This window comes from Coffea arabica, chromosome 11c, assembly GCF_036785885.1.
Source record: "Coffea arabica cultivar ET-39 chromosome 11c, Coffea Arabica ET-39 HiFi, whole genome shotgun sequence".
NCBI classification, from domain to species: domain Eukaryota; kingdom Viridiplantae; phylum Streptophyta; class Magnoliopsida; order Gentianales; family Rubiaceae; genus Coffea; species Coffea arabica.
The window spans coordinates 37,833,688-37,848,078 of NC_092330.1; the positions used below are offsets into that span (position 1 = coordinate 37,833,688).

At 34.7% G+C, this 14,391-nt stretch overlaps 1 protein-coding gene across 1 annotated transcript; it reads left to right on the plus strand.

Annotated features, from left to right (window-relative positions):
* The first annotated feature begins 4,923 nt into the window (after positions 1-4,923).
* On the plus strand, positions 4,924-7,573 carry LOC113716962 (DELLA protein GAI1-like). The gene has a single exon (XM_027241533.2). It carries the CDS (start codon positions 5,271-5,273, stop codon positions 7,185-7,187), a length of 1,917 nt encoding a protein of 638 aa, XP_027097334.1. The 5' UTR covers positions 4,924-5,270; the 3' UTR covers positions 7,188-7,573.
* Positions 7,574-14,391: the final 6,818 nt, after the last annotated feature.

Sequence of the window (14,391 nt, forward strand, 5' to 3'; positions counted from 1 at the left end):
TGCCTCAAGCTCAAAAAAAGGTTGAAATATTTGCTAAAGAAAGAAAAGCGCCCCCCCGGACTAAGACCCGTTTAGGGTTGCGATACGTTTATAGGAAATTTACTTTTAAATACTAAAAATATTTTTATAATATTTGATAACTAATTTTTCGTAATTTAAATTGTCCAGTTTTGATGATTAAAAAGTATTTTTATTAAAAGTACTTTGGTTAAAAATACTTTTTTATGAGCAATCGTAACACCAAACAGGGCCTAAATAATTACCCAAAAAGCAGTGCGCCAAGGGGAATTTAGGAATTTAACAAAAGAAAAAGAATGGGGGAATTTGGAATATTTTATAAAGAAGCGAAAATGAAAGGATGGTAAAAAAAAAGAGCAGGGATAAATTTTTTTAAAAAATACGAATAAGTAAAAATTATAATTTGAGAGACTGAACCTTTCCGAAAGGATAAGGTTGACAGTAACGGCGTCAAATTTTGCCAGCCCACCGTTTTCTCGTTTTCTTACTAATGGCGGTTTACCGTTTTATTGGACGCGCCGCTGTGAGGTCCTGACGGGACGGCCACTGATGTTGACGGCAGGGTCATTGGTCAAATTGGTCTCCGTCATGTGGGGCAACTTTGACACGGCAAGTAAATATCACTACTGAGTCCCTGGGATTGCCTCAAGAGTTGCCGGCTTTTGAGGTTAATTCTGGGATTAGGTTTATAAAACAACAAAAGTCTGATTCAGGCTGTTGAAAAAAGACAAATTGCCTCAGGGTTGAAAGGGTATTGGGTGGTAGTATCCCACTTAGCAGCAGGTCCCCCCTATAGGTACATTTGTCCCACATCGGGGTTGGGGTTGGGTTTGGGTTGGGATATAAGTCCCTGGGATTGCCTCAAGAGTTGCCGGCTTTTGAGGTTAATTCTGGGATTAGGTTTATAAAACAACAAAAGTCTGATTCAGGCTGTTGAAAAAAAGTAAATATCACTACTGACTTAAAGAAAAATGAAAAACAATTTACACTACAAGGAAAATACGAAAAATAAATCTGCTCGAATATAATAAAGAAAAAGGTGAAAAAAAAAACAGATTTTGGAACTAAGTGATTAGACATTTGGCAATGCACATTTACCTTAATTCAAGAGTAAAGAATAAAAAAGCCAAATTTTGATAATTAAACAAAATTCTGGGTTTTTTGGACACAAAATTATTTTAGATATTATTTTACTTGTACCATAAACACATTTTTCAAATCACTTTTTATACTTTCAACTATTTTTTATTTTATATATACCACATCATAAAAAAATACTATAATAATTATTTTAAATAATATCCTATCCAATTTTTAAAATGTTCTTGATAGGTTATAGTGCCAAAATAAGCAAATTATGACATCACGAATACTTTACTCAAAAAGAAAGAAAAGGATGTAAATTTTTTTTTTTGATTACTTGGTCATTTGATTTGTGCCCGTAACCATGAAAAATTATACTAACTAGTTCGATTAAGTAATCTTTGTTAGTTTGAGATGACCATAATTGAAATTATCCACAAAAAAGTTTGTGAGTTTTACTTTTGTTTGTAAGCATTATTTACATAAAAATTATTTACTTGCAACACAAACACATTTTTCGATCCCATAATTTATTTCACATACATTATATTATAAAAATACTATAGTAATTATTTCAGATAATATTTCAAATAGACTCTTATCCAAACATAGTTGTGTTCCTTCTTGTCATTGCTCGACTGATTTTCTTTCTTTAAAATTTTTTTTTCGCTCATCTTTTTCTTTTGTTTCTTTTTCTTTTTCCTTTTGACATATGATACAAACAGTGAAAGTGGAAATGTCTACACAACTCTACATCACAATCTTCAGCTATAGATTCACCCCGGACTTTGAAAAATATATGTTAATGTGCATCTCGAGGTTGAGCATACCTGAATCTCAATTAGTCAAACATTTAACTAATGTGTTGAATAATGATCTCTTCCTTCAAAAAAAAAAAAAAAAAAGAAGAATGACCTCTTGTTTTAGTTAATCATTTTCACTACAAAGATTGACCAATAATGATGAACATTTTAACACCATTTCGTTAAACTTCATCAACAAAATCAGAATATGACAACTTTTCAGGTCTCTTCCATTCACATTTGAGCATACTTAAAGCTTCCATTTCCCTATTTGGACAGCCTTTTTTTGCCGGAAAATTGTGTCATTTTTCGTGATGATATTTTTTTATTATCTTTTTTTTTCACGTACATCAAATCGTTATAGTAATTTTTTTATAAAAAATTCTAAAAAATGCAATTCAAATACAGTCAAGTCTCATTAATTTTTTTTCCTCCCAATAGTCTCATAAGTTTCATATCGAAAAGGTAGCAAGACTCCTTATCTAGCCCTTAAATACATCAAAGTTCCAATCCCTCTAGAATATCTACTGTTCATTATCCAATATCCTGAATTGAGATTAGATAAATGGCTTAAGGTTTCATTTTTTTAATAGTAGTACTAGTTTACTTCGTAATTCACTAAGCATGCCTGGGGCTGGTAGATGTTAATCCGTACCTGGAAATTATCACTTCTGGAAAAGAATCTTCCTGTTATTTTATTTTGCACACGTTCCAAAAAAAAAATTAAGAACTGGAGTACGTAGATTTTGCCATTGGAAATTCAGACAGAACATTGACACTTGGTGGGATAAGAGACAAGAGCGATGCTACCCAAAACTCATCACCGACTAGATCCAGTTTTAAGACTATCGTCTGAACGGGGTTAGTGGGTCTCTTTAATCTTAATAGCAGCTGTTCCCTTTAAGTGGTTATCCCACATCGGGACCGGAAGGAGATTTGAGTGGGTTTATAAGTCTCCTGAAGAATTTCAAGAGTTGCCGATTTTGAGATTTACTCGGGATTTAGGTTTGTAAAGTCACAAAAACCTTACGAAAGGTTTTGATAAAAAAGACTAGATCCAGTTTAATTAATCCAGATTTTTAAAGATGTAATGATTCAGATTGAATTAAATTATTCGTCAAAGTGCTAATTACATTGGACCAAAATTACCACTGTAAATTTTGTTAGGAGGATTGGATCGGATGATAAAATAAAATAATCGTGTTACACTTTAAAAAAGAAAAACCAGGATGTTGCATAGTGTAAAAATGTTCTCTTTCAAATCAAAAACCCGATCGAGTAAATTTTCATACACTTATATTTTTTACTATACATTGACGTGAAAATAAAGAAGCACGATCGACTTGTATTACTATTGCAACTGTTTTCTAAGTTTACAGATACAGCGTTTAATTTGTTTCTAATGATTTTTTCAGCGTAATGTTTGATATGAATCTTCTAGAAATTGGCCTATATCATCAATGGCAATGATGAGCCTTTTGAAGTTGATTTAGTTGGATAAGTTTGGTTGTTCTGATGCTTATTATAATTTGATCAATCTTCATTACAAAATTTTGATATTAATTTATGAACTAAATACTCACTAAATTAAGGTCACAAACATTTATGGTGGAATCTATTTAATTTTTATCTGTCCATACAGATAAAACCCCTCTATGAGCAGAAAGCATCAAAAGCAATTAAATAGCCGTTAATCATTATTAGTCAGGTAAAACATACCTACTTCTAAAAAACTCTTACAAGGCCAAATTTGAGGTACAAAACTAACTTCATTTAAGTCACAGATTGAGCGCAATTAATATCAAGTAATTCCGGTACACATATTTAAGTAGGCAATCTTGTGTTTTATGCCATCCCTGCTTATATTCCCATGCAGCAATTAATTCTTGCAATTCATAACACGTTACCATATCTGTCTCACCTAAAAGAAAAGGTACCAGCTATGGTAATTATCCAAATCCCATTAATAGAACCTCCATTTAAGCTAAGCTGAATACGCCCCCATACGAAGCAAATCCCAAAATAGCCCGCTTTTTTAAGAGTAGAAACTAAAACTATGAAAAATTTGTTTGGATTGCATTTTCATGGATTTTTCATTGGAAAATTACTGTAGCGATTTGATGTATGTGAGATAAAAAAATGATAGAAAAATATGTTCACGAAAAACAAGACCATTTTTCGATGGAAAATGACTATCCAAACAAGACCGCCATTCCAAGTAGGCATATTCTCTTACTCTTTCTAGTCAAATAAGAAAAACTAAATAGATAAACAAAACATATATTAGTAAGCACATATCAATATGAATATAAATAATTTACTACCTGTTTGGATTGCTAATTTTAGGAATTTTTATTTAAAAAAATGCACTGTAACAATTTGATATATGTGAAGCGAAAAGGTGGTTGGAAAATGAGTTTATGAAAACGTAAAATTTTTCTGCAAAAATTCACAATCCAAGACTTACCTCAATTTGAAGAAATTTCCCCCTGAACGCATTTAAAGACGCTGAACTCGGCTCTAAACATGCTAAGTTTGATCCTAAACTAATACTAATAATTCGCTAATATAACAAAAAAAAAAAGGGAATCGAATCCAATTCGGTACTACTTCGTCTGTTTGAAAATTATTTGAAATTTTCCCTATATTTATTATAGCATTTTTATGATGCAAGGTGTGTCGGATGAGAAAATAGTTTAAAAAATTGTTAAAAGAAGCAGTGAGAAAACGAGTTTAGATAGAATTTCTTAAAAATATATAAAAGATGGCCTAGAATTTATTTACCCAAAAAAAAAGAAAAGGAAAAAAAAAACTGGCCTAAATGGCTAAATTGCCAAGTCTATCTAAATACTAGCTAGTAAATATGACTGTAAAAAAGTGAACCAATCCAGTGTAAGGATAAAATGTAATATGTTTTGCAGGGCCTGTAAGTAAAAATCTGATCTGGTTTAGCCTGTTCCACTGTTGCGCTGGCTTCTTTGGTCCTTGCGCCCTTCTTCACGAGACGAGACCCCTCCCCTTTCTTTCTTTCTCTCTCACACACTCACACACTCATTTTTCATCTCTCCTGTATTCTTATTCGTAGTTCGTACCACTATTATTGTTAAGCCCCCAATCCCCTTCCAATATTTTTCCTCCTTCTCACGTCCCATCTTCTCATGCTCAACTCAAACCCCAACTAAGAAATTCTGAAAATCCAAGCACTTCTCCCCCAATCCCCAATGCTCAGACCCTTCGTCTTTCCTCATACTCCTCACCCCCACAAATCTTGATACATACCAGAGAGAAACTTCTTCCAAACCCTTCTCATTTTTCATTTTTTTTTTGTAGAAACAAAAAAAAAAAAAAAAAGAGAGAGAAGGGAAGATGAAAAGAAACCATCCAAAACTGCAGCAGTCAACAGCAGCAGCAGCACGAGTGCAAGTCCAGGAAAGCAGCTATTCAGGTGGGGGCGGAAGTTCAACGGGAAGTGGCAGCTGTTACAGTACCATGGCGAGTTGCAGCTCTGCAGGAGGAGGAAGCCGGAGCAAAGGGAAGATGTGGGTTGATGAGTCTGACCAGCAAGATGATGAGCTTTTGGCTGTTTTGGGCTATAAAGTCAAGGCATCAGATATGGCTGAAGTTGCACAAAAGATTGAGCAGCTTGAAGAGGTTTTTGGTAATGCCGAAAATGATAGTTTATCCCATCTGGTTTCCGAGACCGTTCATTATAATCCCTCAGATCTTTCGTCCTGGCTTGGATCTATGATTTCTGAACTCTACCCGGATATGTCTTCCATCCCTGATTCGTCTGCAATTTCCTCGTTGGATAATTGTAGCTCGAATAACACTACTAGCAATAGTGCACGTACCTTGCACAATTATCCCAATTCCAATCGGGTGATTTTTGACGACTCATCTTTCGATTCTGATCTCACCGCCATCCCTGGAAAGGCGGCGGTTTACCCACAAATCCAGCAATTGCCGTCCCCTGTTTCCGTTTCTCCCGGTTCTGTTCAGCCGCCGAGTAAGAGAATGAAGCCAAGTTCCCAATTGGGCGGTTGGGGGACTCCAAGCGAGTCCATCATCACGAATTCGAGAGCTGTTGCGTCAACAAGGCCAGTTGTTCTTGTTGATTCCCAAGAAAATGGGATTAGGCTTGTTCATGCTTTGATGGCCTGCGCTGAGGCTATTCAGCAAGAGAACATGAAATTAGCTGAAGCTTTGGTGAAACATATTGGATTCTTGGCAGTTTCTCAAGCAGGGGCAATGAGAAAAGTGGCAACTTATTTTGCTGAAGCATTGGCAAGGAGGATTTATAGATTGTATCCAACCAGCCCTCATGATTCTGCCTTTACTGATTTGCTGCAAATGCATTTTTATGAGACTTGTCCTTACATAAAATTTGCCCATTTCACAGCAAATCAGGCGATCTTGGAGGCTTTTGCTAACAAAAATCGGGTACATGTGATCGATTTTAGTATGAAACAAGGTATGCAATGGCCTGCGTTGTTACAGGCTTTGGCCTTGAGGCCAGGTGGTCCTCCTAGTTTTAGGCTAACTGGGATTGGACCGCCTTCGCATGATAATACTGATCATTTGCAAGAAGTCGGGTGGAAATTAGCCCAATTAGCTGATTGCATTAAAGTTGAATTTGAGTTCAGAGGCTTCGTTGCTAACTCCCTTGCTGATCTTGACGCATCCATGTTTGATATTCGCGAAGGAGAAACAGTTGCAGTGAATTCCATCTTTGAATTGCATCAGCTTTTATCTAGGCCGGGGGCTATTGAAAAAGTCTTGTCAGCTGTGAAAGAATTGAAGCCTGAAATCTTAACCGTGGTCGAGCAAGAGGCTAATCATAATGGACCGGTTTTCTTGGACCGGTTCACAGAGTCATTGCATTATTACTCGACCCTTTTCGACTCGTTGGAGGGTTGCGGCAGTGGCGGCGGCGGTAACGGAGGTGTTGATGGTGGTTCTAGTAGTGGCGGCGGTGTGGCTGTGAGTGATCAAGATAAGGTGATGTCTGAGGTGTATTTAGGGAGGCAGATCTGTAATGTGGTGGCTTGTGAGGGGGTGGACCGGGTTGAGAGGCATGAGACATTGGCTCAATGGCGAACGAGGTTCGGTTCGGCCGGTTTCGAGGCGGTTCATTTGGGTTCCAATGCCTTTAAGCAAGCTAGTATGTTATTGGCTTTGTTTGCTGGTGGGGATGGGTATAGAGTGGAGGAAAACAATGGGTCTTTGATGTTGGGATGGCATACAAGGCCTCTAATTGCAACCTCGGCTTGGAAACTCAGTTAACCGACCGAGCTAAACTTGACTCGGTCAGTGAGTTATGGGTTTGCAGGGGGGGGCCTAGCTCAGTTTTGGGCCTTTTGGTCTACCAAACCATTGTAAGAGTGGTCTCTGCTTAGCTGGGTACCTTAGTGAGGTGAGACCCACCACTCCCTAGTGTGTCTCCCTTTGTTTTTTGTTTTTTGTTTTTTTTTTTGAATTATTCAATTTTCTTTTTACTCTATCCATCTGTTTTAGGTTTTTAATTTTTAATTTTTTAGGGTTTTTTTTTTTTTTTTTTGTTAATTTGGGGTGGAATCATGTAACTTTCCGGGGGTGAATCTCAAAAGGGTCAATGTGTAGTTATATATAGCTTTGCTTAATAAAAAGATAGGGGACTTCTTTTTCTTTTCTTTCTTTCTTTCTGGATTCTTGATTGTGGGTGTGATGTAAATGACAGAATGGCATATTTGTGGAATTGTGTGCTTGTGCTGGTATATCAAAAAGCTTGTTTGATTGGAACTTTTTGGTTTTCATGGACCATCAAAGGCATTTGAGAGCTCACTTTTGTCAAAGAATGTCTATAATTTGCACATGGCTTGGCAACTTACTTTCGAGCCCTAATCATTCTCATAAGAATCTGAAATTTGTTGAACTCAAGGGCTTGTTGCAGCTGCTGTTGAGTGTTGACTTCATCGTGTCGCTTATTTTTCATTTCCTTTATAAGAATTTAACATGCACCGCCCCCTCAAGTCTCAACAGCTAGAACTCGATTAATTAATATGCTAAACTTGTTTGGATTGCTTTTTTTTTTTTTCTCAACAAATTTTTATATGTTTAACGAATGCAAATTTTTCTTAATTACGTTTTTATTTTATATATATATATATCAAATTAAATTATTACAGTACATTTACAAAAAAATAGCAATCCAAGCGGGCTTATAGAAAACATGAAAAAATTCAGTGAGTTATCATGATGACTAGCACAATTAATACTCTTATTAATCTCGAGTATTTTAGCAACAATCATTTGCAATCATCTTGACAACTCAAGACAACTAGGTGATTAGCATGTACTACAACAAGTGCTTAAATGGTACTGCTAGTTTGGCTTGTAAGCAATACTAAACGATTTGACTAATTAATAGCATGACAACTCCTCCTTGAAATCCTATTCCTTTTGTGCCTTTTAAGAGAGTTGGGAGCTTTAAATTACGTTAGTTCAAGATGCAAGTAAAGGTATGGGAGACAATCGAACTCATAACATAAACTTAAAAGGTCATAAGGGGAGTGCTATGGGAAAAACGAGAGAATTTTTACTGCAAGTCATATGTTTTTTTTTTTTTTTTTTTGATGAATTCGAAGAATAGAATAGGTGATTAGCAGCTACCAACGTTCAACAATATCGAGGGACTGGCCTGCTAAGAAATTAACAATTGAATTCCTCGCAGATCGGCATCAATTAGTAGTATGATTAATGAACAAGATTATTTAGGTTACAAGATTAGTACATGTCATACGACTTTTAATAACATTTTCGCCACGTTAGCAGGATGATTAAGGATCGTTAATACCTACATGATTGTAACATTTACTCTATTAAATATAAGAGTACCTGTCATTATCATTTTCAAGCAACTTGAAAAATTTCTATTATGAGATTCTCTTCTGGATCCTAACAAAAAATTTGCCGGCCATTTGATTACAACAGACGTTAATAATGGATGCTTCATTAATTTTTTTTTTTTTTTAAAGTATACATTGATTTGAGTCCCATTTAGATGCTCTTAACATTGAGAATGACCCTTCCCTAAATTCCATGTTTGGGGCTTCTTTCCCTGAGGTTTTCTAATTGAAAATCAGAAGATAAAGAAAATTTTTGGGCAATTTTCCAAATGTCGAAATCTGATTGACCAATAATTGAACTTCTCTTGAAAGAGAAGCTGCTACCAGTTTGCAAGATGGTTTTATACGTACATTTCTCATATGGGTTGCTATTCTTGGTTGGAATAGATTGAAATTTCAAGACCTTATATTCTGCAATTAGATGCAACATGAATTCTGAATTGACTGCTAATATCTTTCCCAATTCACCAAACAAACTAGATATAAGTATGGTGAGTAGATGGAAATGAATTAAATGGCTTTACAAATTTGAAAGTTTTTTTTTTTTCAATTTATGGGTTACATGAAGTCAACTACATGAACCCTATTTTGAGGGGATAAAAAAATTACTAAAAAGAACCCTATTAAAAAGTGAACCCAAAAATTGATTTGTTTGAGTTTTTTTTTTTTTTTTTTTTGGAAAAAGTGAAAAAAAGAAGAAGACAAATCTCATATTTGGACTCCATGAATATACTTTTGATGAGTTTTGCCCCCCCCCCCCCCAAATAAGAAAAAAAAATAGCATCACTTTCTAAAATTCAATCTAAGCCTCACTATTTACACACCACAAAAATAATTTGTACTTTCTTGCTGAAATGAGGATGCCTGAACAATTTCATTTAATATTCTCGGAGAAAAAGAAAGAAACGAAGAGATGAAAATGTACATATTAAGTCCTTGTAATAATTACCTCCTATTCGTTAGTCTAATTCAGTAGTGATTTCTGCTTTACCTCTCCTGCTTTTTCAGACATTTCCTCTTGCCTGAACTTCTTTTAGCTAGGACCTAATAAAGTACAATTTAAGATGTAGAAAGTGGTCAATGCACTTTTGCTTAATTCTAATTGAAAAGAGACCTTTTCTAGGTAGTGTTCTAAAAGTGACTTAGCACTCGTGGAATATAATGGGATTAGTATGTATGAGAAAAAAAGTGGGGAAAGGGAAGAAAAAAAATGCTTTGGAAGGCTTTTGTTGTATGATCACTATACTTGCAGTCCATTGGCTCTGAGCCACATAACAAACCTGGGAGGGAAAGTTATTACTTTAGTGTTTGATTTGCTATGTCAATCTTTTCCTATGACATATAAAGTAATTAACTCCAACTCAATCAACTATATATAAAACTCTTAACCAGAAAGATGTATGCATACATGAGTAATTTTAAGCAGTTAATTATCTTCACGACATATATACTTATTGCAAGATTACTCTTATATGAGTAGCTCGTATTGAAAAAAAAAAAGATTTATTGATAGTATTGCTTTTAAGGAAGAACAATTTTGAGTTAAAATGAAGAAATATATATATATATATATATATATATATATAATTCAGTCGGGGGCTCGAGAGGTGGTGGTTTACCTTATAGCGGACGTTAGCTGTTCGAATCCGTCTATCTCCAACTCGTGAACTTAGCCGATACAAAACTACAAAGATATATATATATATATATATAATAAATAACCCTTGATTTCAATATAACTAGTATATAGTATAACTATATTAGCTTAAATCGATAGTATAACACAGAAATCAGAATTTCAAAGATGCCATTTTGTGTTTTTAAGGTTTGTAACAAGGTGTCAAAATGAAGATGGATAAATGTTGATTGAAGCTTTGGTCATTGAGGAAGGCTGGTCAAGATTACTTTAAAGATGACAATGAAGGTTGGTCAAAATGAGAGGGAGGTGCAATGGTGGGCTAGAGACAACCATGACTGCAAGTTGCCTTAGATTATATATATGGTGGTTGAGATACACAGGTTAGTATTATTTTAAGGTGATGTCCCTAGATGAAATGTACACAAGCAATATAAAACTAAAGGGGATAGAAGTTGAAAAACTACATGTTCATATTATATGATTGAACCATTTAGCTGGTTAGCATCTTTGTTGCATTAGCATTCCTTTTAGCTGGGAAGCATGTTGTTGCATTAGTATTGTGTTTGGATTGCATTTTTCGTCATTTTTCATGGAAAAATTACTGTAGCGATTTGATACATGTGAGAGAAAAAGATGATAGAAAAATGTAATCACAGAAAACGATAATAATATTTTCCGATGAAAACAAGCAATCCAAACAAGGCCATCCCCTTTTTTTCCCATTTAAACCTGCAAGATATGAGGAAAACTTTGCACTATCCACGTGAAAATCCACAAAGAGAGGAATTATAAAATTTGTTTCCCAACTGAGAGTTAGAGTTGTCAGTTAGGCCTTGTGAGGTGAGTTAGCATTGGGAACTCAAACCTGCCAGACTACACAGGGTCATGCTCAACTTGCAAGATTTCAAATTGGTCATGTCCATTTTCTGTCTTGAGGTCATCATGATAATTGGATTCTTATCTTCATTCCAAGAAACCCCTAGGAAGACACCTAGGACTTCATGCAATTTTCTTGATTATGTACTCAACAACACATTATCCAGTTTCTCCATATCTTTTTCTTGATGCCTTCGCAATGGAGGCTGAGAGTTAAAATTACGCCAGTATCATCCTCAACTCTTGACCGTTCAAAAAGGAAAGGAATAATTGCAGAAACCTCCCTTGGAGTTTTTAACAATTTCATTCAGCTCCCTCAAATTTTTAAAAATTACGCATACCTCCATTATCATTTGAAATGATAATATTACCCTTAAATATTTTAATGAGATTCCCTTATTTTGTATGCTTATACTTAGGCTGATTTTTTTCTTCTTATTTCCTTTTTTTTTAAATTTGTTGCCAATAAAACTATAGAGCTAGCATTATTATTTCTAGTTTCTATTGTAACCAAATGTCGAACTATTGGTTTTTTTATGAATTTATTTTATATGCAATCCAATGTTTTTACTGGTATTTGTTTTCTATTTTTTTGTATTAAAATTAGCAATAAATCAAAAAGAAATGGTCCAAAACCATTACTAAATTATGATAATTTCACTACTCAAAAAATTCATAAACTCTAAATGAATTATTTTAACATTTTCTTTCATCTTATAAATCTAAATCTATAATAAAATACCATCAAAAGTATCCTATCATAATGATAAAAATTATTATTATAGTTATTTATCAAATAGTAGGTATGGATATGAAAATTTGGCGCTTTTTCCTTATTATTATACTAGACAATCTTATAAATTGTATAGGGAAGTAAATTAGAACTTATTACACAAGGGCATTTTTGGATATTCATTTAAAAATTTGACCAGGTCAATATTATTTTAAGGTTTTGTCACTAAAACTATCAAATCAAGGGAGGCATGTGTAATTTTTTAAATCTCAGGGGAGGTCAGTGAAATTGTTAGAAACCTCAGGGGAGATTTCTGAAATTATCCCAAAAGGAAAAGAAAAGAAAAAAGATTGCAGTGAAACAGGAAAAACGTTGAAAAAAAAAAATGAAAATATCATTTTATAAAACTGAAAGAATCTCAAATACACTAGCAACAAATCCAAAAAAAAGATTAATAGAAATGGCCAAAAACAAATGCACTGAATCTTCAACATCCAGTAAATAAACAAAAGTACAAGTGGAAGCAAAAGTGCAATCTAATCCACGCATGTTGAACAATAAAACTTTATATGTATATATCCATTGTATAGACTACAAATACATCTGCAATTATATGCGCAATGATGCACAAGAAAATATGCGCATATATATACACAGTAAACTTGCAATATTTAATTTCGAGTTGGCCCTCCAAATAGACTTTTAGGTTTCTTGTTGGGACCCCCCCCCCGGGGGCCAAAAGAATAAAGAAAATATAAACGTCCCTTTTTAATAAATTGTTAGAGGATCACATCATAAACGATTACAAATCCCACATGGCTTTTGTGTTTTGAGCCCCAAATGCTCTTCTTTTCCTACCTTACAGATTTGACAGACAAATAAAAGTGGACTTCTTGAGAATTTGGTTGCGAAGATGCCATGTCAAACTAAAATTCTTCCAACTTTATCGTTCATAGCGTCTACGATGAGTAAATGAAGATGTGGGAATTGAACAGAGTCAATCACTTTGTAAACTGTAGACAGTTCTTGTTGAGACGGCCCGCCATCTTCCTGTAATCTTCCTTTCATCTTTAAGACCCCGTCATCGATTTTTTTTTCCCCTTTTATTTTTGCCCTTTTGGTGTGCAAAACCTATAAGGTTGCCATAGAGATAGTTGAACAAGTTCTTGCAAGGAAAATACTTTTTTATTTGGCTGATTTTAGCATTGTTCGAGCACTATTTTTTATTCGATCGAAACTAATAAATAAACTACCATGATTACATTGGACAATCAAGAAGCATTGGAGGTGACAAAATGAATGAAAATTGAGAGGGAATGATTGTTGTATGGGAGCATTTGCTTTTCAAGATGTTAATCCTCTCCGATCTTTTTTTGGTTAAAATCATACTGCAATTCTTTCCATCCAAACATATCTCTGTTGTGGGCTTTACAATATGGCCAAACCCCGGCGGTGGCCGGGTGGGGGGGGGGGGGGGGGGTTGTTGTGTCACTTGTGTGTGTAAGTGTGCTAACAGAAGTACCATTTTCCCAAGCCATCAAAGCTGAAAACTGCAGTCTTTTCAAGACCTTGCTGTATACAAGTAATTATTATTAGGACATGCATTATTCAATTTTGCATGGATTGCATAAAAATAAGAGGTGGGCGGTGCCACAACGGAGGGAGGGGGGAATGGGTTTTGGTGGCTGGTCATTGTCAACACCGCTCGTGGGGTACTAATAGTTGGGCTTGTCGGCTGGCACTTCAAAAGTGACTTTCAGTCTTGATATGCAATTTTCTGAGTTTTTGGGCAAATTCCCACTATAAAAACTTTATACTTCTCCACCACAAAATGTTCCCAACTCCCCACTTTTTCCTTTTTTTTTCATCTTCCTCTTTTTCTGGCATGATACAGAAACCAGCTCACTACATTTGATAATGGTGATCCTAGAATCTTAAAGGATTGCTGTTTGGTCAATAACTCAGAATCGACTATATATGAATCAGAGTGTCTACAACCACGAAGGCGTGGTTTAATTATTGGTACGAAAGCTGGTCATAAAGATGAAGTTGTGACTGATGACATAAAATTTAGGAATAATTGCAGAAACCTCCCTTGAGGTTTCTGACATTTGCAGTGACCTCCTTGTGGTTTGAAAAATTACACTAACCTCCCCTGAGGTTACTAATCCTTTGCAAATTCAGTCCAAATGATTAAAATATTGTTTTAGGGAGTGAAATTATAATTTTTTACCAAATTTGTCCTTTGTACTATATGTCCAATGAATGACAAAATACTATAAATCAATTAACAATTAATAAACTTTAAGGAGTATAATTTATGGACAAACACGCATTACTCATTTAAAGTATGTT

Coding starts and splice junctions, on each gene's coding strand:
- LOC113716962 (XM_027241533.2), top strand. CDS start 5,271: ATGAAAAGAAACCATCCAAAACTGCAGCAGTCAACAGCAGCAGCAGCA.